The 22,928-nt window shown below is 49.6% G+C and overlaps 1 protein-coding gene across 1 annotated transcript in view; it reads right to left on the bottom strand.

The window, feature by feature from the left end:
- The window catches only part of LOC134968780 (uncharacterized), a 31,591-nt gene extending 9,643 nt beyond the window's left edge, over window positions 1–21,948 (bottom strand). The window contains exon 1 of the mRNA XM_063944265.1: window positions 20,312–21,948. Within this exon, the coding sequence (XP_063800335.1) occupies window positions 20,312–21,844 (1,533 nt within the window). The 5' untranslated portion in view covers window positions 21,845–21,948. The remainder of the gene's footprint in view (window positions 1–20,311) is intronic.
- Between the last annotated feature and the right edge of the window lie 980 nt (window positions 21,949–22,928).

Genomic DNA, 22,928 nt, shown 5'->3' with positions numbered 1-22,928 from the left:
CGTTCGCCCAGACACTCCTCCGTTTCTTCAGCCACTCCCGCGATTTTTCCCAGAAACTGTAGCGTTTTTTTGCACACACCCATAAAACGGCCAGTTTCCGCCCAGAAACACCCACTTCCTGTCAATCACATTACGATCACCAGAACAAAGAAAAAAACTTGTTATGCCGTGAGTAAAATACCTAACTGCATAGCAAATTTACTTGGCGCAGTCGCAATGCGAACATTGCACATGCGCAATTAGCAGAAAATCGCTGCGATGCGAAGAAAATTACCAAGCGAACAACTCGGAATGACCACCATTGCACATATCACTGGTTTATCACTTCCTTATGCCTTCTCCAGGTTAATACATCTGCCCCAAGGATTCCTATCTCACTACTATCCATCCATATACCACTTCAATTGTGACAATTGCTTCACATTTATGAACTATGGGGATTTTTTACTTATTATTCATTTTTATGATTATTTTTCATTTTGGGCACACTGATTTTGAGCATATTATGGTGATAACTGTATCTTCATTTAGGGACCTCTCCCCTGTACTCTCACTAACTCATGCCCAACACAGGGTATACTGAGTGTTAACAGCAGATACAGGTCTTGGGACCAGTACATATGCTCCAGGAGGTTCTCTCATTGAAAATTCAATGTTCTTGTAGCAAATTGTCAAGAGCAGAAACCCGGCATATGTTACATATTGCGCCCCACTTCCTTCTAACTTTTTTCTCTGTCCTCTGTTTAATTTTATGATTTGAATTATTTGGATTAGAATCTTCCAAATTAGGAAGAAGATATATTATCCTATACTGTCCATAGTTGATTGCAGCTAATTTACACTGTAATTACCATGAAAGAATTTAAGCCTTATAAATTATCACGAAACAATCATTCTTTTCCACGGGATCCGGATTGAAAGTCGACAGTAACTAGGTCGACAATGTCTAGGTCGACCACTATTTGGTCGACAGTAACTAGGGCGACAGGGTGTCTAGGTCGACAGGGTCTTTAGGTCGACATGTTCTAGGTCGACAGGTCAAAAGGTCGACATGAGTTTTTCACAATTTTTTTCTTTTTTTTGAACCTTTTCATACTTAATGATCCACGTGGACTATGATTGGAACGGTAATCTGTGCCGAGCGAAGCAAAGGCACCATGCCCGAAGCATGGCGAGCGAAGCGAGCCATGCGAGGGGACGCGGTGCACTAATTGGGGTTCCCGGTCACTCTACGAAGAAAACGACACCAAAATAACATTAAAAACTCATGTCGACCTTTTGACCTGTCGACCCAGAACATGTCGACCTAAAGACCCTGTCGACCTAGACACCCTGTCGACCTAGTTACTGTCGACCAAATAGTGGTCGACCTAGACATTGTCGACCTAGTTACTGTCGACTTTCAATACCACACCCCTTTTCCACACAGGGCAGACAGAGAGACAGTATACATTTGGCAACAATGTTGTTCTAGAGGGCGACTGTAAAAATATCTCCTGAAAAGGATTGATATTATTTCTTGATCTGAAGGGAGTGTTACACTGTCATTATGTTTCATGGCTATTGAATCATTTAACTGGTTCCTATAAAACCACCACATTACTTTGTTCCAATTTAGGAACATAGATAGAGGTCCATAAATTGAAATCCTACAATGCTTTTTAGAATGACATGTTATATGTGTGTATGTTAAAGTGAGTCTTTTTTTATTTAATTAAAAGTTAAGTTTTATTATATAAGAGTGCCCCATAAAAAAGAGTTGTCTTTTCTACTTACGACAATTTATATACTTTTACAACTCCAGGGAGCACCACCGGCCCTACAAAACAAAAGTAAAATTTGTTCCTCTCCTAGGATATGACAAATAGGTATAATTAATTTATCTCTCTACAATACCGGTTTACTTACATATTATCTATACCTAGTGCGCTAATCTATCTCCCAAAACATACCTTCTTCCCCTCCTACCAGACTCAGTTTAGAAAATGCGACCGACGCAGCCGGTCACATCTCTGGAAGCTCCTGAAGAGTTTTCTGCATTTACTTTTAACGTTTGTTATTTTCAGGCAACACTGGAGGGCAGCAGCCTGCCTGCTTCTTGGGACCCCACTAAGGGTTAATGGACCCGTTCCCCACTGACAGAACACTGAGCTCCTGAGGGAACTATTCGCAATCCCCACCACAGCGAGCGTACATTCCCGCAGCACGCCACCACCCCTAACAGCCAGAAGAAAGAGTGGTGAATACAAAGTTGGCGTCCCGGCAAGCGGGTCATCGGCCATTATGGCGGCATTAGGGTACGTAGACGCACGGCTTCTACACGCAGCGGAATGAGTCTCCAGACTTAGTACACTGTTGTGTACACCGTACCCAGACTGGCAATACAGGCTTAAAAGGGGGCTTACTCCATTTTACGCACTTAGGGGGTCATTCAGACCTGATCGCATGCTAGTTTTTTTCGCTGCACTGTGATCAGGTCTGAACTGCACACGCGTATACACCGCAATGCGCACGTGCACTGCATGGATACAAAGCGTATTATTGCTGTGCAATGGGTTTTACGAAGAATCCATTTGCACAGCCGATTGTAAGGTGATTGACAGAGAGAAGGCGTTTGTGGATGTCAACTAACCATTTTTTGGGAGTGTTTAGAAAAACGCGTGTCCAAGCGTTTGCAGGGCGGGTGTTTGACGTCAATTCCGGGACCAGAAGGGTTGACGTGATCGCAAGGGTTAAGTTCTGAGCAACTCAGAAACTGCACAAATATTTTTTGTACTGCCCAGCTGCACATGTGAGCGCACACTTGCAAAGCGAATATACGCTCCCCTATGGGCGGGGACTATCTGCTCATAGCAGTGCAAAAAATCCCTAGCGAGCGATCAGTTTGAATTAGGCCCTTAGACACTAAGCCAGTATAAAGAAGAGCGGGAAGACTGTGCACCATTGCAGGGGCGGGGCTTCAATATGAGCAGATCCAGCAGCTCACAGGCGCCATTTTTCCTCATTGCAGCAGCACAGATGCTGACAACAGGGTCGCGCAGCTCTTCCGGAGAGACTCCAGATCACCTCAGCGGTATCAGGGTGTCATAGCAGGGGGGAGCTATATACTAGGGTACTAAGTCCCTAATCTAGATACTTTGTCTGCGACCCGGCTAAGCTTGGCTTTAGCGATAAGGGCACCATGTGCTGGTTCTCTTCTCTCTCTGTGTCTATCGGGAAGGGCTCTTTGTAGGTTAATTGTGTATTTAACCTTTTCCTGTGTGTGTGCTGTTACTGCTGCAGTATGTCAGGCAAACTGTGTGTTTCATGTAAGGCACAGTGTTCCTCTTCCCCAGGGGGTTCACTAGTGTGTACTCACTGTAGTATCCCTTCTCAGGCTAGTGGGGCGGGGCCAGCATGGCTGGACTCCATTCGGGGGATGATTTCCACCATCTCTACTAAATTATATTGTAATAAGAAAGAGACGCAATATTTGAGAAAATCTATGACTGCGTTTATGCAAAAGGACTCGGTACACAGACCAGCGTCTCAGTCCTCTACCATTGATCCGCAAAAACATACTTTGGCCCATATCCTGCATTCTGACTCTGATGATGACGGGACAGAAATGGAGGAAGGTGAGGTGGACATAGAGGTAGGGGAGGGTATTATGTCGCAAGGTGTAGAGGCTCTCATAGAGTCTATCAGAGAAGTTCTAAATATTCCTGAAAAGGTGACAGAGGAGTCTGAGGAATCTTACTTTAATGTAAAGAAAAAATCCTCAGCCACTTTTCCTGTTTCAAAGGAATTAAATACCCTGTTTGAAGAACCACAGGTTAATCCAGACAAGAAAAATGTAAAATTCCTAGGCGGTTATTATCACCTTTCCTTTTCCTCCTGAAGATAGGGAAAAAATGGGAAAATCCACCGATAGTGGATATGTCAGTCTCCAGGCGCTCACATAAAATAGTAGTACCTGTTCCTGGTGCAGCCTCCCTAAAGGACACAGCTGATCGTAAGATTGAGACTACCCTCAAATCTTTGTATACTGCTGCAGGGGTGGCCCAGACAGAGCCGGCCCTAGCCAATTTGATGCCCTAGACAAGATTCTGAATGCCCCCCCACCCCATGGAGATAATGGGTGACTGAGAGACTGAAACAGGGAGATTTTGGGGAGTGACTGGTGAAGCAGGCGTGACAGGGGGGTGGTAACAGGGAGATAGTGGGTGACTGGGGAGGCAAATGGAGACAGGGAAAGGGTTAGGACAGGGGGAACAGGGACCAGACATAATAGAGGGGACAAGAGAAAGTGGTGACAGGGACATGACAGTGGGGACAGGACAAGGACAGAGGTGAAAGGGCAAGAAAGAGGTGACAGTGACAGGACAGTGATGGCAAAACAAAAGGCAGGATAGTGGTGACAGGGACAGTACAGAAGTGACAAGGCCAGGACAGAGGTCACATTGGCAGGGATAGAACAGAGGTGTCAGGATCAGGACAGAGGGGACCGGAGAAAGGAGTGACAGGAACATGACAGAGGTGACAGGGCAAGGACAGACAGGATATGGACAAGACAGAGGGGACAGGAGAGTGGCGTGATAGCGCAGAGACAGGAATTACCACAGCCACTTCCCCGATGCGCATGGTGGCAGGCTGGAGGTGCTGTCTGGCGGGATACGAGGACGGCCAGCAACAGTCACGCCACAGCTGCAGATATGATTCCAGACAGGCAGCTCGGGAACAAATAGCGGGCAGCTGACTTCCGGGGGGCGGAGCCAGCTGGCATGGCCGCTTTTTAATCCTGCTCCTCCACGCTGCCTGAACTATCGTGGATAATCCTTCCCTGTTTGGGGTTCTGCAAGGACCCGATTTATACCACACTGCTGTGGAATCTTCCGTGCACCCGTGGATGCCCATATTGTGCCCGTCCGTGGATATTTACCCCGAAGTCAAGCCATCAGCAGAGATGGCCCGCATAACCGCCAGCGTGGTGCTGGTGCGAAGCCGTGCTCCTGCACACTAACAACCTCTTGTTGCTGCCTGTGACCGGATGGCTCCCTTCACCGCCCTGTATGCCGCCCGACCCTTGGAAGTTACCTGCGGTCTACCCTTACAGCCCTGAGGCGGCTGGTTGTGGATCCGGCGTGGGACACTGTCTGGCGGGAAACCTGGTGACTGAGCCGAAGACTCGGTGGGCATCGTGGCCTGGGACTCCTACCTTCTCATTATCGCTGGTGCCCGTGGGCTACGCGCTGGCTGACGGGGGCCCCCCCTGCCTCGGGGAGCTCACTGCGGCTCACCTGCTGGAGTGACGCGGCTGCTCTCCACCCCGGCTCTGCACGTTTCTCACGACACTGGCTGACGCTAGAGCCCCGCTGCTGTGGACACCATCACCGCCATAACCTTGATCTGCCTGGATGCGACATCAGCCTGTGGATGCCCCAGAGCTGCTACAGAGGTAGATGACCCTGACTGGGTATTTGCTGCAGTGCCTTCAGTTGTGGGGTGTCTGGGCTCCTCATACGACCCCTGCTTCCTGTGTCCCGGTCCTCTGACTCCTGGATCCGTCTCCTTCCCGGCTGACCCTCCTTCATTGCTCCTGCCCTGATTCCTGGACATTTATACCTATCCCGGAGGAACTTTGCGGTGGTGCTGGGTGGCAATATTCCTGAACACAGGCGGAAGCGAACGTGGGGTGCTCGGATCCTGACCCAATGTCCTGCTAAGGAGGCAGCGTGGGAGTCTATACCGAGCTCATCACAACGCGCCTGCCTGATCCGCAATTCCACGCTGCTCTGATACTCTCCCCCAGGTACTAATACTGTTTGTGTGACCCCATCTTTTTTCCATTAACACTTCTTATAACTGCCTACACTCCCCCTATACTTTAATTTGTTCCCTCCTTGTATGTGCTCCATACCCCCCCCCCCCACACACACATGCTCTACCTCCCCACTCAGTGATCCCTCTTGCACCCTTCTTTTCTCTGATACCCTCATAACTCCTGGACAATTGGACCAATATTGTGTCCGTGATCTCAGGGACGTACGGGGAGAGCTGCTCTGAGCTGTACTGTGGACTGTTCTTAACCAGGCTCCAACTGTTTCTCACATTTAACTAACTGAAGGTGTGAACTGTCCTATATACTGAAGGGACACGTATCTGTCCTCTTGAATTGCAGGACTGTTATAAAAAATTTTTTATCTTATTATTTTATTTCTATTTTCTTTCGCTTCTTCTCTCACCTTAACATTGATTGCCCGCCTGTATATATATGCGTACAACCTGCATGCTGAGATATTGATATTCTTTTCTGTGATTATATTGCCACCTGGTGGCTGGTTTGAAAATACTTGTTATAGAATCCGCAGTGCTGCACTATACCACTGGAGAAAAACATTTAAGATCTTTTGCAGTGGAAAACTTTTACAACGCTGTTTACCTATTTATCTTGATATGTGACTTCCTTGTTGCCACTGTATGTAATATGTTTTGGGTCTCAATGTTTGTGCTTCAACTACTACTCAGAATATTATACAACTACCTAAGCACACTCACTGTTATATTACGCTTAGGGTAATTTTTACTCTAGTATTTACTGTTTGATTTTTAGGATGTGACCTCACTGATTCTCAGGGGAGCGGTCTCTTTTCTATTTTGTTATATCAATTCCGGGTTGGAACTGCTTTATCCATTGATACTTTGAAGTTTGGGTTACTTATCTTTTAGCTTGGTGTATGGACAAGTTCCTTAACAAGCCACTGTCCTCACTCCCACCCAGAACTACTCGTACTATGGTTAATCCCCAAAAAACGCCAGCGAAGTCTGGCCCTTCTCCACCTTCACCGCAGGGTGGCTCCTCTCCCATACATTCAGCGGGGGAGAGAGGAGGACCTCATGCACCATCTTCGGACGTGGCATCGTCATTACTTAATGTGTTAATGACAAAAATAGAGGAGAAATTTGAACTACTCATGCCTATGATAGACGAAAAATTTCTAAATTTCCTCCCCAGATTTGAGGCTAAATTTGACCAACTTATGCCTAAAATTGATAAAAGGTTAGACAAATTACAAACGTCCTTAGATTCAGCTTTAACCTCCTTGACTGACCACACTAATAGGCTGGGCGCACTGGAACAAAGGGTTAGTGACGTTGAAGATGACTTACTTGCCATTCAGTCGTCCAACACATCTACTATGGCCTCCTACCAAGCGCTTGTCGACAAAGTGGACGACTTAGAAAATCGACACCAGCGAAATAACCTCCGCTTTGTGGGTATCCCCAAACAGGTTAGAGGGTCGGCCCTGATAGATTTTATAGGTATACAGCTGGTCGAGGCGCTCAACCTCTGTAGTGACATGGACGCCGCTTGCATTGAACGAGCCCATAGGTTGGGCCCAGAGCGTGATGGACCTGATAGGAGGCCCCGCCCAGTAATTGACAAATTTCTGGACTACCGTGACAAGGAGAGGATTCTAGCTGCTTTTAAATGGAATCGTGACCTGGTCGTTGAGGATCATCGTATCCTCATTTTCCAGGACTTCTCCGTCGCGGTGGCCCAGAAACGTAAAGAGTTCTCCCCGCTTTGTAAGTTCCTAGTTGATAACAACAAGCGCTTTGCATTGTTGTACCCAGCCAAATTAAAAATCACCGAGAATGGGCAGACATTTATTTTTGACAATCCGACTGAAGCCCGGGCCCACTTACAATCGACTCGCCAATCTAGGAGCCCGCCTACTTGATCATACTTAGGTTCCTCCCCTCATTAATGAGCTTTTATGGCTTTCTGGAATTGAGATGATATGCTCTCCTGACTTTGTGATAATCGATACTTTTGGTTTTACCACTTATATGTTACGCTTTCAGCTGTTACGATGTTTATTTTCTATGTTTGGTATTGTTTATGTCTATGCTGTCCACCCACTGAAATGTTATTCAGGGGCTGGCGTGGAGTTTATTTGGATGGGAAAAAGTTTGAAAATTTTCTTTTGAAGCTAAATTTTTCATGGTTGTACTCATTGTGCATGATTTTATTTTCTATGTTAGGCCCGGATCCGTACCTATTATACACCCTTGGGGTTTACCCTGCTTGCTGGGACAGGGGTGACCCCACGTCCGATAGTTGTACTCGTATCTGCATGCACCCCTTGACAGGTATAGGATGACGACTCCCCGTCCTAGGCCACACAACTCTCTCCAACGACTGCCCTGTTCCATCAAAATTACCTCATGGAATGTGGGGGGTCTCAACACCCCAAGAAAACGCAAAAAAGTGACCTCCGCCCGTAAAAAACTCAAGCCTGATATTGTCTATATTCAAGAGACGCATTGGAAGAGGGGGAGGATTCTACACTACGCGATGGGTGGATAGATGATTGCTTCTCTGCGCCTTACCGTACTAAATCACGTGGAGTAGCAATAGTTCTGGCACGACACCTCCCCTATACTATCTTGAATACGGACCTAGATCCAGAGGGTCGTTATATTCTTATGGATGTTCAGATGTATGATGCTAAATTCACTCTGCTCAATCTGTATGCTCCTAACGTTGTTCAGCCAGCTTTTTACCAACGTATCTCACAACTCCTCCATAGTAGAAGCAATCACAAACTCATAATAGGCGGTGATTTCAACACAATTTTGGACCCTTCGGTTGATAAATGTCCGACCCCGGTGAACAGGACGGCCCCTCAATGGTGCCAGATTTCTCGATTGCTCGTGGATCATTCCTTAATTGACCCATGGAGGATGTTTAAACCCACGGATAGGTCTTACACGTTTCATTCGGCGGTCCATGGGTCCTTCTCCCGCATAGATTATATACTGTTGTCCACGCCTTTGCTCTCTGACACTACGGATGCCCAGATAGGGGATATTGCTGTCTTCGACAACGCACCGGTGTCAGTTACGCTCAGTGCTCGCTCCAAGGGCTCACGCCCTCTCTTCTGGCGATTCCCCTCTTACCTTTTCCACTCAGAACAGTTCAAAAGGTTTCTCAAATTGAAATGGGCGGAGTTCTCGGATGATAATCTGAAACACTGGGACAACCCTGTCTTATTTTGGGAAACAACCAAGGTGGTGATGAGGGGGCACATTATGTCATACTAGGTGCTTCATCGCGCCCTACGGGTGCTCTTCACACCGTCGCAAGGGGCTACGCCCCCTTAACCCTTGCATGCCTTTCTGGGGTTTAATATTTGTATAATATGGAGTATTATCTGCATTCCTTTGTTAGTGGTTAAATATTGCACAATGAAAGGGCGTGCGATGGTGAAGGAGGCGCAGCCCCTTGCGACGGCGTGAACAGCACCTGCAGGGCACGATGTACAGAATGTAGCGGGTGCGGGGGGGACTGCGGATGGTGTCTGTAGATGCTGCGGGTGGAGGGGGGGCAGAAGTGGGGGTGGGGCCCGGATGGGGATGGTTCGGGAGGTGCTGTGGGTGGGGGAGGGGCAGAGGAGTGGGGGATGCAGATGGGGGAGGGGTCCGGAGGCACTGCAGGTGGGGTAGGGGCAGGCGTGCCACGGGTGGGAAAGGGGCAGGTGTGGGGATGTTGTGGATGGGTGAAGGGTTCCAGAGGTGCTGTGGGATGGGAAGGGACGGGAGAGCCGGGGGTGGGGTAGGGGACCGCAGGCACCATGGGTAGGGCAGGGGCAGGTACGGGTGGTGCGGTGGATGGGAAAGGAGGTCCAGAGGTGCTGCAGGTGGTGGAGGGGCAGGTGCGGGGGTGCCATTGGTGGGGGAGGGGTGGGGGAGGGGCGGACCGCGGATGGAGGAGGGTGTCTGCAGATGCTGCTGGTGGAGGGGGCAGGTGTGGGGGGAGACATATAAGGGGGGTGAATGGTGGAGGGGGCCTGGAGGTGCTGTGGGTGGTGAAGGGGCGGAGGAGTGGGAGCCGCGGGTGGTGTAGGGTGTCTGGAGGCACAGCATGTGGGGGAGGGGTGGAGTGCCGCATGTGGTGGAGGGGAAGGTGTGGAGGTGTGGTGCATTGGGGAGAGGTCTGGAGGCGCTGCGGGTACTGTACATGCCATAAAAGGTAGTTGGAGGGTATGCAGTAACAGGGCCAGGACAGGGGTGACAGGGTCAGAACAGGGTTGATGGGGCCTGGACAGGGGTGACGGTGACAGGGCCAGGACAGGGGTGACAGGGCCAGGACAGGGGCGACAGGGCCAGGACAGAAATGACAGGGACAGGATAGGGGTGACAGGGCAAGGGTAGGGGCGACAGGACCAGGACAGGGGTGACGGGGCCAGTATAGGGTTGACAGGGCAAGCATAGGGGTGACAGGGCCAGGATAGGGGTAACAGGGCCAGCATAAGGGTGACAGGGAAAGGATAAGGGTGAAAGGGCCAGGATAAGGGTTAAAGGGCAAGGCCAGGGGTGACAGGGACATGACAGAACACAGGGCACGGGAGAGATTGGTATTAGGGACAAAACAGTGGTGACAGACAGATGTGTCTTACCGGAGTCACTGCTGCTGGCTGCTGCTGTTCCACTCCAACCTGTTGGGATCTGCTGCTGCTGGAGACTTGGCATGGCTGACTCTCTCAGGCTGGAGTCCTGCTTCCTCTGCCCGTCCGCATCCCTCCCCCCCTCCTCAGTCACACACCGCAGACCTCGCGCAGCTGCCGGGCACTGTGGTAAGGTGAGACTGGAAATTACTGGTTAGCCCCCAGGAGATGCTGCGGCTGGAGGGAGGAGGGGGTCATAGCATGCACGTGGCGCGGACCTCGCGGCTGCCGGGCACTGTGGTAAGGGGAGACTGGGAGTGACTGGTTAGCTCCCAGGAGACGCTGCGGCTGGAGGGAGGAGTGGGTCGGAGCCTGCAAGCAGCTCGGATTTCTGCAGTGCTACCCGCCAGCTAAAGTGTGTGAATGAGCTGGGCGCAACTCACTGCGGGTGGCAGCGCTGCAGCTAGCGGTGGGGTTGCCGGGGCTGGAGATAACAGAGGCAGTACGGAACCTGCACAGCGGCAGGTGCCCCGCAAAACTGCAGCTAAGAAGCGTGGAGTGTGCCAGAACGTGACGCTCCTCCGCGCCAGAGAGACCCTGCTGAGTATGCCGATGTGGGGGGTCAAGCACACAGTGAGCCGGTGCCCGTCTGTCTGTATGACATACCCCTCACACACCCCCATACCTCCCAAATGTCCCGATTTTCGCGGGACAGTCCCATTTTTGGGGGTCTGTCCCGCTGTCCCACCCACGGGTCGCAGTGTCCCGCGGTGGGGGGGCAGTTGGAAAGCTCCTGTACTCGCTGTTCTGCTTAGCAGAGCAGCTGTGAATAGTGGAGACAGAGGGAGAGGGGGCATCAGGGGGTACGGATTAAGGGGGGGTTCAAGCAGCAGAGCCGGATTAAGGGGGGGGCAGGGGGTACGTACCGTTGGCCCCACAGTTTTAGGGGGCCCCCCGGCTGGAGTAGCTCTGTCCCAGCTCAGAAGCCCCCCCCCCCCCTGCCAGCAACAATGGCAGCATTGTGCTACAGTCAGCACACGTGTTGGCAGGTCTGTGGTGTTACAGGGAGGCAGCTGTCTCCCTGCTTTCTTCTGCCTGTGCGGGTGTGTAGGGGGGAGCGACCACCTCCTCTGGATTTAGCCCTAGCTGAGGGGCCAAAATCCCATTAAAAAAAGAAAAATAATTTGCATAAGGGGGCGTGGCCGCGCGGGCCGCGATTAGGCCACGCCCCCAACCCACAGCAGGCACAGCAATGAGATAGGGCTCCCCTGTCTCAAGTGCCCTGGGCCCCCCAGACTCATAATCAGCCCCTGGGGGCATGCCAGCAGCTCACAGAGCGCTGGGCATGCCCCCTCACTGACGAAAACGGGGACCCTCCCGTGAAGCCATGCCTCCTTTTCGCTGAGTGTGTGTCCCTCCTTCTGCCTGAAGAAAGCTCCTGCAGAAAGCTGGGAGGTGTGCACCCCTGCCTGTGTCATGCTCATACCATCTGCTTCTGCTCCTAGTCTCCTGTAGATTTGGCCAGATCTGTGACTCATTTGACTAACTCCGCCCAGTGTTGTGACTCCGCCCAGCGTTAGCAAATGAATCACAAAGTCACAGATCTGGGCTATTATATAGGAGATGTAGTGAATAGAAATCGGGTAAATAAGGCACAACATGATGACTTGCTACATACTATGCGGGCGCACCTGGCAGCATACATCTCAGACCCTACTTCCCTCACTCACAGTGCCTATGTTGAGTCCCGCCGACTGTATGATAGCTTCTTGGTAGCACAAGCTCAGCAAAAACTGGACTACATTAAACAAAAATATTTTCGCTGGGGAAACAAAACGGGGACTTTGCTGGCAAACATGACTAAAAGCTTTAAGCGGCGTGGACACATTTCTATTATACTTGACAGTCGCACTGATACGCTACACACTAAAACTGCGGACATCGTACGGACATTCCAGGACTATTTTCGTCAGCTTTACACACCAACCCCACATGACCCGGTTTTGTCGACTAAACTACTAGATGAGGCGAATCTCCCTTGTATAACACCCTTACAGAGGGAGGACCTCGAGAGAGCGATTACAGAGGAGGAGATTGCTAAGGCAATCTCTTCTATGCATCGCAACAAAGCGCCGGGACCAGATGGATATTCCATAGAATATTACAAACTCCTGCATCATGATGCTATCCCAGCGATACATGCCTTATATAAACATATCCAATCAGAATCTCCTATGTACCCCACTTTCAATCAGGCTTTCACAACTCTTCTACCAAAGCCCAATAAAGATCATTCCCTACCATCTTCTTACCGGCCCATCACACTTTTGAACGTTGACTTCAAAATTTTAGCTAAGATAATGGCAGACAGGCTCCAATCCTTTTTAGCGTCCATGCTCACAAACCACCAACTGGGCTTTACCAAGGGCAGACACTCAGTGAAAGGAATTCGTACTGCCATAGCTGCAGTGATGGCGGCGAACCTCCAGACTGATACTCCGAATATGCTTTTGAGCCTAGATGCGACTAAAGCATTTGATATGGTCTCTTGGCCCTATCTATACGATATACTAGAGAGGAGGGGTTTTGGACTAACATTCCAATCCTTAATAAAAAAATTCTATACCCAATCATACACCTCATTATTGATTAATGGGACAAAGGGGGATAATATCGAGCTTACCAGAGGGACGAGACAGGGTTGCCCCCTTTCGCCCCTGCTTTTTAACTTGGTATTGGATCCTATGCTACGGGTACTACAGAATTGGTCTCAATTCAGAGGCATTAGTATTGGGGTGGAGGAGGTAAAGATATCGGCATTTGCCGACGATGTCCTCTTGTTCCTGTCGGAGCCAAGGAGGGCCCTGGGGCCGCTGACGGAACGTGTTACAGAATTTGGACGGGTATCGGGGTTCGAGGTTAACTTTGAAAAATCCACGGCCCTGTATTTAAAGCCAGGCTACGTGCGCCCGGCTTGGTTCAGGGAGGCCACAGTTGGATGGACAACTAAAGCGATTACTTACCTAGGGGTACAGATCCCGAAAAATTTGAACAACCTGTACAGTCTTAATCTGAAACAAATCGTGCGCAGTATGAGGGAAGATACTGAACGTTGGAGACATCTTAAAATATCATATTTGGGCAGGGTGAACTTGGTGAAAATGATTCTATTTCCTAGGCTTTTATACCCATTGCAATCCCTTCCTATCTTACTGTCTAGGAACGCCACGGCAGAAATTAACAAAATAATACGTACATTCATTTGGAATGGTAAGCGAGCACGAATTAGCTTGGTGAAATTGCAGCAACGTAGACACAATGGAGGTGTGAATCATCCCAATGTGTTGGAATATAGTTACGCCTCCCACTTACGTTATTTGAGAGATTGGCTACACGGGGGGAATATGTACTCCAATACGGTCTTAGAGTCTGCCTTCTTGGGTGGTGGTAGTATTATCTCCTTCTTGCACTTACACGAGGAACAGCTGTGCGTATATGTGTGTGTGTCAGGCCGCTGTGCGTATATGTGTGTGTGTGTCAGGCCGCTGTGCGTATATGTGTGTGTGTGTGTGTGTGTGTGTGTGTGTCAGCTGCTGTGTGTATGGGTGCCAGGCATAGGCGTGTGCTGCTAATTTTATGAAGGGGTGCACCGCAGGAGGGGCGTGTCTAGCACTATTTTACATTCTCTCAGTAAAATCACATGGCTTAATCTGATTTCTCCCTAGTTCCTAATAATGAAGTAGATATAATATACCCCAGAGAAATAAAATGAAACATAATGGTGTGACCACCGCCTGGTACTGACTGTCTGCTACAGCGTAACCCTGATCCCTAGCTGCCGCTGCACTCTATAACTGCTTACACTTCCCCATCCTATCCCTGACCCAGCGGCGGAACTAGAGAGTGGTGGGCAGAGGTGCATATGTACCCACCACACCTCACTCCTTTCACCCCCAAGCACTTACACCCTAATTTTGAGTGAGACATTATGAAAAGTACGGAAGATTTAGGGGGCCGAACATTTGAGTTTTAACATAACACAAGTACAGTTTAAAATATGCACATGTGTCATCACAGCCACATCTGCCTCTTTCTATGACATCACACTCTTCCTCTGTATGACACCAGCATTTGTCACACATGTCCCCATGCTCACCAGCTACTGACAGTAGTGCCCCTTATACACATTATGCCACACAGTATGAGCCGAAATCCACATTATGCCACACAGTATGAGCAAAATTCACATTATGTCACACGGTATGAGCCGAAATCCACATTATGCCACACAGTATGAGCCAAATTCACATTATGTCACACAGTATGAGTCACATTATGCCACACAGTATGAGCTGAAATCCACATTATGCCACACAGTATGAGCCAAATTCACATTATGTCACACAGTATGAGCCAAATTCACATTATGTCACACAGTATGAGCCAAATTCACATTATGTCACACAGCATGAGCCAAATTCACATTATGTCACACAGCATGAGTCAAATTCACATTATGCCACACAGTATGAGCCAAATTCACATTATGGGGATCATTCCGAGTTTATCGCTCGCTAGCTAGTTTTAGCAGCTGTGCAAACGCTATGCCGCCGCCCACTGGGGAGTGTATTTTAGCTTAGCAGAAGTGCGAACGCATGTGCAGCCGAGCTCTGCAAAAACAGTTTGTGCAGTTTCAGAGTAGCTCTGAACCTACAAAAATGGATATACCAAAGTAAATTGTCGGGCGCTAGAATGGGGTGTTTTCCTAGCTGCTGTATAAGGGAGATAGTCAGTCTCCCTACATATACATAAAGTAAAAGAAAAGGAAAACAGCGCTAGATTCAAATTCCTGAACACATTTAATATATTGGTGTTAAAAAGATAAGATTAAGATAAAAATTTAAATTAAGCTAATAAATCTCACATGAGAATATAATGTCCATTGACAAATGGGGATAAGGAAAAAAATTGACTATATACTGCTGTTGTATTTGCAACACCTTATGACCGTGTTCCTGATAGATTAGTCAGATTCACACATGAGGACTTAAAGATGTCAAAATGTCCAATGTTACCAGCCTTGTGTTCCTATATGAGGATCCAGTAGCTGTGCCCCGAGTAGTTGTGACCCCTGTCGCTGTGCCCCCTGTAGCGTTGTCTCCAGTAGCTGTGCCCCTTGTAGCAGTGCCCCCATTAGTTGTGCCCCCTGTAGTTGTGTCCCCTGTAGTTGTGTCCCCTGTAGCTGTGCCCTGAGTAGTTGTGCCCCCAGTCGCTGTGCCCCCTGTAGCTTTGTCTCCAGTAGCTGTGCCCCTTGTAGCAGTGCCCCCTGTAGTTGTGCCCCCTGTAGTTGTGCCCCCTGTAGCTGTGCCCCTTGTAGCTGTGCCCCCTGTAGCTATGACCCTTTTAGCTGTGCCCCTTGTAGCAGTACCCCGAGTAGTTGTGAACCCTGTAGTTGTGCCCCCAGTCACTGTGCCCCCTGTAGCTTTGCCCCCAATAGCTGTGCCCCTTGTAGCAGTGCCCGAGTAGTTGTGCCCCCTGTAGCTGTGCCCCCTGTAGTTGTAACCCCTGTAGTTGTGCCCCCAGTCACTGTGCCCCTTGTAGCTGTGCCCCCTATAGCTGTGCCCCCTTGCTTTACTCCTTGTAGCAGTACCCCGAGTAGTTGTGACCCCTGTAGTTGTGCCCCCTGTAGTTGTACCTCCTGTAGCTGTGCCTCCTGTAGCTGTGCCCCTTGTAGCAGTACCCTGAGTAGTTGTGACCCCTGTAGTTGTGCCCCCAGTCACTGTGCCCCTTGTAGCTGTGCCCCCTGTAGGTTTGCCTCCAGTAGCTGTGCCCCTTGTAGCTGTGCCCCCTGTAGGTTTGCCTCCAGTAGCTGTGCCCCTTGTGGCTGTGCCCCCAGTAGTTGTGACCCCTGTAATTGTGCCCCCTGTAGCTATGACGCTTGTAGCTGTGTCTCTTGTAGCTGTGCCCCCAGTCACTGTGCCCCCTAGCTGTGCCAGTGCCCCAAAGCCCAAACACACACACACAGTACTTACCGCTCCTACAGCGCTGCCCTCCGTCTCCGTCCGCCGGCTCCTCTCTGCTATGGGAGAGACGTCATGATGTCTCTCCCATAGTAGCGCCTCTCAGACACTAAGGGTCAATTATGAGCTCTAGTGTCAGTCAGCGACACCGGCTGCAGCGGGCACCTGCACAGCCCACGACGCCTGCTGCAGCCGGGAACGGGGGGATTAGTATGCGGCTCACTGCTGATTGGACAGCGGATCCAGCACTGGATCTGCTGGGCCAATCACATCTGGGGGACTGACAGGGGCATGCACTGCCTCCCCTGCCTCCCCTGACTGCACGTCCCTGCTACAATACTGACATCCATGTCTACACACAACATTCCCCCATACTGACATTTATGTCTACTCTGCACATTGCCCTCCTCAAATACTGACATACATGCACGCAGGGGTGTAAGGGTGACGGCTGGCCTCTTTCAGCCAGCGGCACAGATCGCCCCTGTCAGCCAGCCACCGCTGTCACTCAGAGGCAGAGAGGAGGAGCCAGGGTCGGGGAGAGACGAGAGCGGAAGCCCCCATTGCTCCTCCTCCTGACCCCTGGCTACTGTGTGTGTGTATCAGCTGCTGTGCGTATGTGTGTGTGTGTGTGAGCCAATGTGTGTGTGGGTGCCAGGCCGCTGTGCGTATAGGTGCGTGTGTGTGGGTGCTGTGCATATGTGTGTGTCAGCCGCTGTGTGTGTGGATGCCAGGCCATGGTGCGTATGTGTGTATGTCAGGCCGCTGTGCATATATGTGTGTGTGTCAGCCGATGTGTGTGTGGATGCCAGGCTGCTGTGTGAATATGTGTGTGTGTGTGTGGGGGGGGGGGGGGTACTGTACATATATGTGTGTGAGTCAGCCGCTGTGTGTGTGGGTGCCAGGCCGCTGTGCGTATATGTGAGTGTGTCAGGCCACTGAGCGTATATGTGTGTAAGTTAGCCGCTGTATGTGTGGGTGCCAGGCCGCTGTGCGCATATGGTGCGTATGTGTGTTTGTCAGGCAGCTGTGCATATATGTGTGTGTGTCAGCCGATGTGTGTGTGTGGGTGCCAGGCTGCTGTGCATATATGTGTGTGTGTGTCAGCCGATGTGTGTGTGGGTGCCAGGCTGCTGTGTGAATATGTGTGTGTGTGGGTACTGTACATATGTGTGTGAGTCAGCTGCTGTGTGTGTGGGTGCCAGGCCGCTGTGCGTATATGTGAGTGTGTCAGGCCGCTGTGCGTATATGTGTGTAAGTTAGCCGCTGTCTGTGTGGGTGCCAGGCCGTGGTGCATATGTGTGTGTGTCAGGCCGCTGTGCATATATGTGTGTGTGTCAGCCAATGTGTGTGTGGGTGCCAGGCCGCTGTGCATATATGTGTGTGTGTCAGCCGATGTGTGTGTGGGTACTGTACATATGTGTGTGTGAGTCAGACCGCTGTGCGTATATGTGTGTGTGTGTCAGGCCACTGTGCATATATATGTGTGTGTCAGGCCAATGTGCGTATGTGTGTGTGTATCAGCTGCTGTGTGTGTGGGTGCCAGGCCGCTGTGCGTATGTGTGTGTGTGTGTCATCCAATGTGTGTGTGTGGGTGACAGGCCGCTGTGCGTATATGTGCGTGTGTGGGTGCTGTGCATATGTGTGTGTCAGCCGCTGTGTGTGTGGATGCCAGGCCATGGTGCGTATGTGTGTGTGTCAGGCCGCTGTGCATATATGTGTGTGTGGGTGCCAGGCTGCTGTGTGAATGTGTGTGTGTGTGTGTACTGTACATATGTGTGTGAGTCAGCCGCTGTGTGTGTGGGTGCCAGGCCGCTATGTGTATATGTGAGTGTGTCAGGCCGCTGTGCGTATATGTGTGTAAGTTAGCCGCTGTGTGTGTGGGTGCCAGGCCGTGGTGCATATGTGTGTGTGTCAGGACGCTGTGCATATATGTGTGTGTGTCAGCCAATGTGTGTGTGGGTGCCAGGCCGCTGTGCATATATGTGTGTGTCAGCCGATGTGTGTGTGGGTGCCAGGCTGCTGTGTGAATATGTGTGAGTGTGTGTGGGTACTATACATATATGTGTGTGAGTTAGCCGCTGTGTGTGTGGGTGCCAGGCCGCTGTGCGTATATGTGAGTGTGTCAGGCCACTGAGCGTATATGTGTGTAAGCTAGCCGCTGTGTGTGTGGGTGCCAGGCCGCTTTGCGCATATGGTGCGTATGTGTGTTTATCAGGCCGCTGTGCATTTATGTGTGTGTGTCAGCCGATGTGTGTGTGGGTGCCAGGCTGCTGTGCATATATGTGTGTGTGTCAGCCGATGTGTGTGTGGGTGCCAGGCTGCTGTGTGAATATGTGTGTGTGTGGGTACTGTACATATGTGTGTGAGTCAGCCGCTGTGTGTTTGGGTGCTAGGCTGCTGTGTGAATATGTGTGTGTGTGGGGGTACTGTACATATGTGTGTGAGTTAGCCGCTGTGTGGCTGACTCAGCCAGGCCGCTGTGCGTATATGTGAGTATGTCAGGCCGCTGTGCGTATATGTGTGTAAGTTAGCCGCTGTGTGTGTGGGTGCCAGGCCGTGGTGCATATGTGTGTGAGTCAGGCCGCTGTGCATATATGTGTGTGTGTCAGCCAATGTGTGTGTGGGTGCCAGGCCGCTGTGCATATATGTGTGTGTGTCAGCCGATGTGTGTGTGGGTGCCAGGCTGCTGTGTGAATATGTGTGTGTGTGTGTGTGTGGGGGTACTGTACATATGTGTGTGTGAGTCAGCCGCTGTGTGTGTGGGTGCCAGGCCGCTGTGCGTATATGTGAGTGTGTCAGGCCACTGTGTGTATATGTGTGTAAGTTAGCCGCTGTGTGTGTGGGTGCCAGGCCGCTGTGCGCATATGTGTGTGTGTCAGGCCGCTGTGCGTATATGTGTGTGTGTCAGGCTGCTGTGTATATATGTGTGTGTGTCAGGCCACTGTGTGTATATGTGTGCATGTGTGTGTCAGGCTGTTGTGCTGTGTGTAATGTTACTGGCAGTAGGAGGAGGTAGAAAAACATTTGCTGTTGGCTGTAACAATAATCTACTGTAAACCTGTGTCTGTGTATGTAGCAAATAAAACATTGGGGATTTTGTTATATTTTGATCAAAACATTTAAGCTTGCAGCCCACGTCAGGGGCCCCAACCATTCTGCTAGTCCCTACACTAGCCTATATGCTCAGCTCACCTTTACATTGCAGTTACATGTACTCCCCTCCTAGCTACAGAGTGGAACATCTATACAAAGCTGGCGTGTGATCTGCTCCTAATTAGGCCTGTCATAGCCTTAATTGTAAGATGCCATGATAGCACTAGGCAAACTATTTTCAAACAAAAAACAAAACAAAAATATGCCCGCACTCGGTGTTACCCATATTGTACATGGTACCAGCTGCGTGGCAGTATTAATGCCATATATTTTTATAAAACTGAAAGACATTTTATGTGGGCTGTAACAATAATATACTGCAAATCTGTGTGCATATAACAAATAAATTAGAGGAGGTTTTATCATGTTTTGATCAAAATATTTAAGCTTGCAGCCCACGTCAAGGGACCCCAATATTCTGCAAGTCCCTCACCTGGCCTATATGCATTTAGGCAGCAGGTGGTGCTTCTACCGGGAGCATAAGGCAGCTGGTATTGCTACTGCCGGGATGAGGAGGCAGCAGGTGGTGCTTCTACCGGGAGCAGGCAGCAGCTGGTGGTGCTGCTGCCGGGATGAGGAGGCAGCTGGTGGTGCTGCTGCCGGGAGGAGGAGGCAGCTGGTGGTGCTGCTGCCGGGATGAGGAGGCAGCTGGTGGTGCTTGTGCTTGGAGGAGGAGGCAGCTGGTGGTGCTACTGCCTAGAGGAGGATGCAGCGGCTGCTGGTTTGTCTTACGCAGTTCATTGTTGTCCACATGTCACTGTGAAAGGAGAATCCTGTGAACAGGCTCTCATCCTCTGCAGATATTGCAGATTCTGTAAGTGAGAGCAGGTCATCCACCGGTATAACTTCAGCCATTGTCTCTGGGGCAGGATACATGGTAAATGGGGATGTTATCCTGCCGGCCTCTAGCTTCTCCCAGTTTATGGACTTGAAGAATGGATGACATGAGATGTTACTACAGCGATTCAGTCTCTCCTCTGGGTCTTTGCATAAGAGTCTTTCAATGAGGTCCCTAATCTCTGGATGGAGATTGCTCGGATAGCATGGAGCATCATGCATGATAGACAGCGCAATCTTGGTGGAATCATTGCCAGCATGAAAGGGGTATACTCCGGTAGCCATTTCAAATAATACTACCCCGAATGAAAAGAGGTCTACCATGATGTTATATGGGAAGTTACAGATAACCTCTGGGGCCATGTAATACAGAGTCCCAGTTTGTCCTGAGATTTTCATGTCGTCATGGACATTCATCACAGAGAGTCCAAAATCTGCGATTTTCACATGGCCAGATGCATCCAGAAGTATATTGTCTGTCTTAATGTCCCTGTGGACAATGCCTCTTGTGTGCAGGAACTGCAACCCACAGAGTATTTCTGCTGCAAAAAATCTGATGGTAGGAACATCAAATGGTCCTCTGCTCTGTATTAATTGGAAGAGGTCTCCACCACTCAGGTACTCCATTACAAAGAATACATGGCCCGGTGTGTGGAATGCAGCATATGTGTGTGGGAAAAGTGCACTCTCCCCAGTTATTTTCAGCACCTCTCTCTCTACACACATGGAGTATTTCTTAATGCTGTTCAATACTTTCCTCTTTTCTATTACTTTCACTGCCAGACGCTGTTTGCTGGTGTAATGGGAAGCTAGGAACACCTTCCCGAAGCCGCCCTCTCCAAGCATTCTGTGGAAGGTCAAACTGGCTAGCACGTGAGACGCAGCTGATGTTTCTGGTGTGCTGGCTACGGATATCCCACTTGCACCTGCTGATCTCTTATTTTTGTGGCCAGTTTCCTCACTTGTGTGAGTTCTCTTTATGCCCCTCCGTCCAGATGCCTGGGGTATGATGGGCACACTGGGTCCCTCGTCTGGACTGTCACGATGTTCCTCCTCTTTCTTTTTCTTACACGGTCCACTGTCCTCTGTCCTGTCTGAGGATCTTTTAGTGGCCACTTTCTTAAGCATGTCCTCAGTTTTGCCGCTGCTGGTCTTTCTCACCTTCCTCATAGTTGGGGACTCCTCTGATGACTCTCTTTTTCTCTTATTTTGAAGAGTCTTTGATGCTTTCTCAGTTGACTGATTCTCCTCACGCACCTGAATGTCTGCAGACATTACGATTTTGGAAACATCGCCTTTCTCCTCACATCCATCCTCCTTCTTCCTCTTGCTAGGAGCCGCTAGCTCCTTTGTAGCAGACCCGTTGTTATTTGGTCGCTTTCTCTTTTTTGGACTCATATTGTAGAAACAATACAAACAATTTTGCCAAGGGCAAAGAAAAGCAGCTTCACACTAGAATAGGTGAAGATACAATAATGTAAATGAGGTTCGTGAGCCCCTGAGCCAGCAGCCAGTGACATCACAAAGCTTCGTGACATCATCAGCAGCATTGTGACATCATCAGCAGCTGCTGTAGGCCCAGTGTCACTGCTTGCTACCTGCTGTCCTTATAATATAAACAGGTTTAATGTAAGAAAACTCCCTCACAACCTTGGTGCTCTAGGATGAGAATTTTTGGGGCCATTATTGTACTTCCTTTTCCCTGGTAGAGTCAGGTGATAGTAAACACGAAGGAAAAACTTCCGCACACATCATATTATCTTCCAATATTTGTTATTGAACCATATAAGGCCTGCAGACTTATTTTACACAGATTAATAAATTATAATTATTATGCAATAACAGACAGGAAATAGCGTCAGTCCGTCGATAATGTATGTGGGGGTCTTACAATCTATAGAGTAATATATGTACGGTACATTGTCAAATTAAAGTTACATTTATTTATCCCACATCTACCTTCACTTTTTTACATGAATCATTTAAAAATACTTTTAATAATACAATCTTACGCCCTAGGGGATACTGGGAATCCATTAGTACCATGGGGTATAGACGGGTCAACTTGGATCCATGGGCACTATAGAAGTTTGGTTATGTGTGCTGGCTCCTCCCTCTATGCTGCTCCTACCAGACTGAGTTTAGAAAATGTGCCCGGAGGAGCCGCTCACATCTCTGGAAGCTCCTGAAGAGTTTTCTGCATTTATTTTTAAAGTTTGTTATTTTCAGGCAGGACTCTATGGCAGCAGCCTGCCTGCTTCCTGTGACCCCACCAGTGGCGGATCTAGACTTAACTTTTAGGGGGGGGCGGTTTAAGAATTATGACTCCTCCCCCTAATCATAGCCCCTCCCCCTTAGTAATGCCCTTCCCGTTCGCTTCTAAATTTCCTATTGTTGCCATTACTAATAAAATGTTGCCAGTTAGTGGAGAGAACCCTGCGCACTGGTGATACAGACTGGCGAATCGCCATTCCTTCCATCA

The sequence above is a fragment of the Pseudophryne corroboree genome, chromosome 11 (assembly GCF_028390025.1).
Source record: "Pseudophryne corroboree isolate aPseCor3 chromosome 11, aPseCor3.hap2, whole genome shotgun sequence".
Lineage (NCBI taxonomy): Eukaryota > Metazoa > Chordata > Amphibia > Anura > Myobatrachidae > Pseudophryne > Pseudophryne corroboree.
The sequence above is the reverse complement of the archived record's forward strand: the minus strand, read 5'-3'. Positions and strand labels throughout refer to the sequence as shown.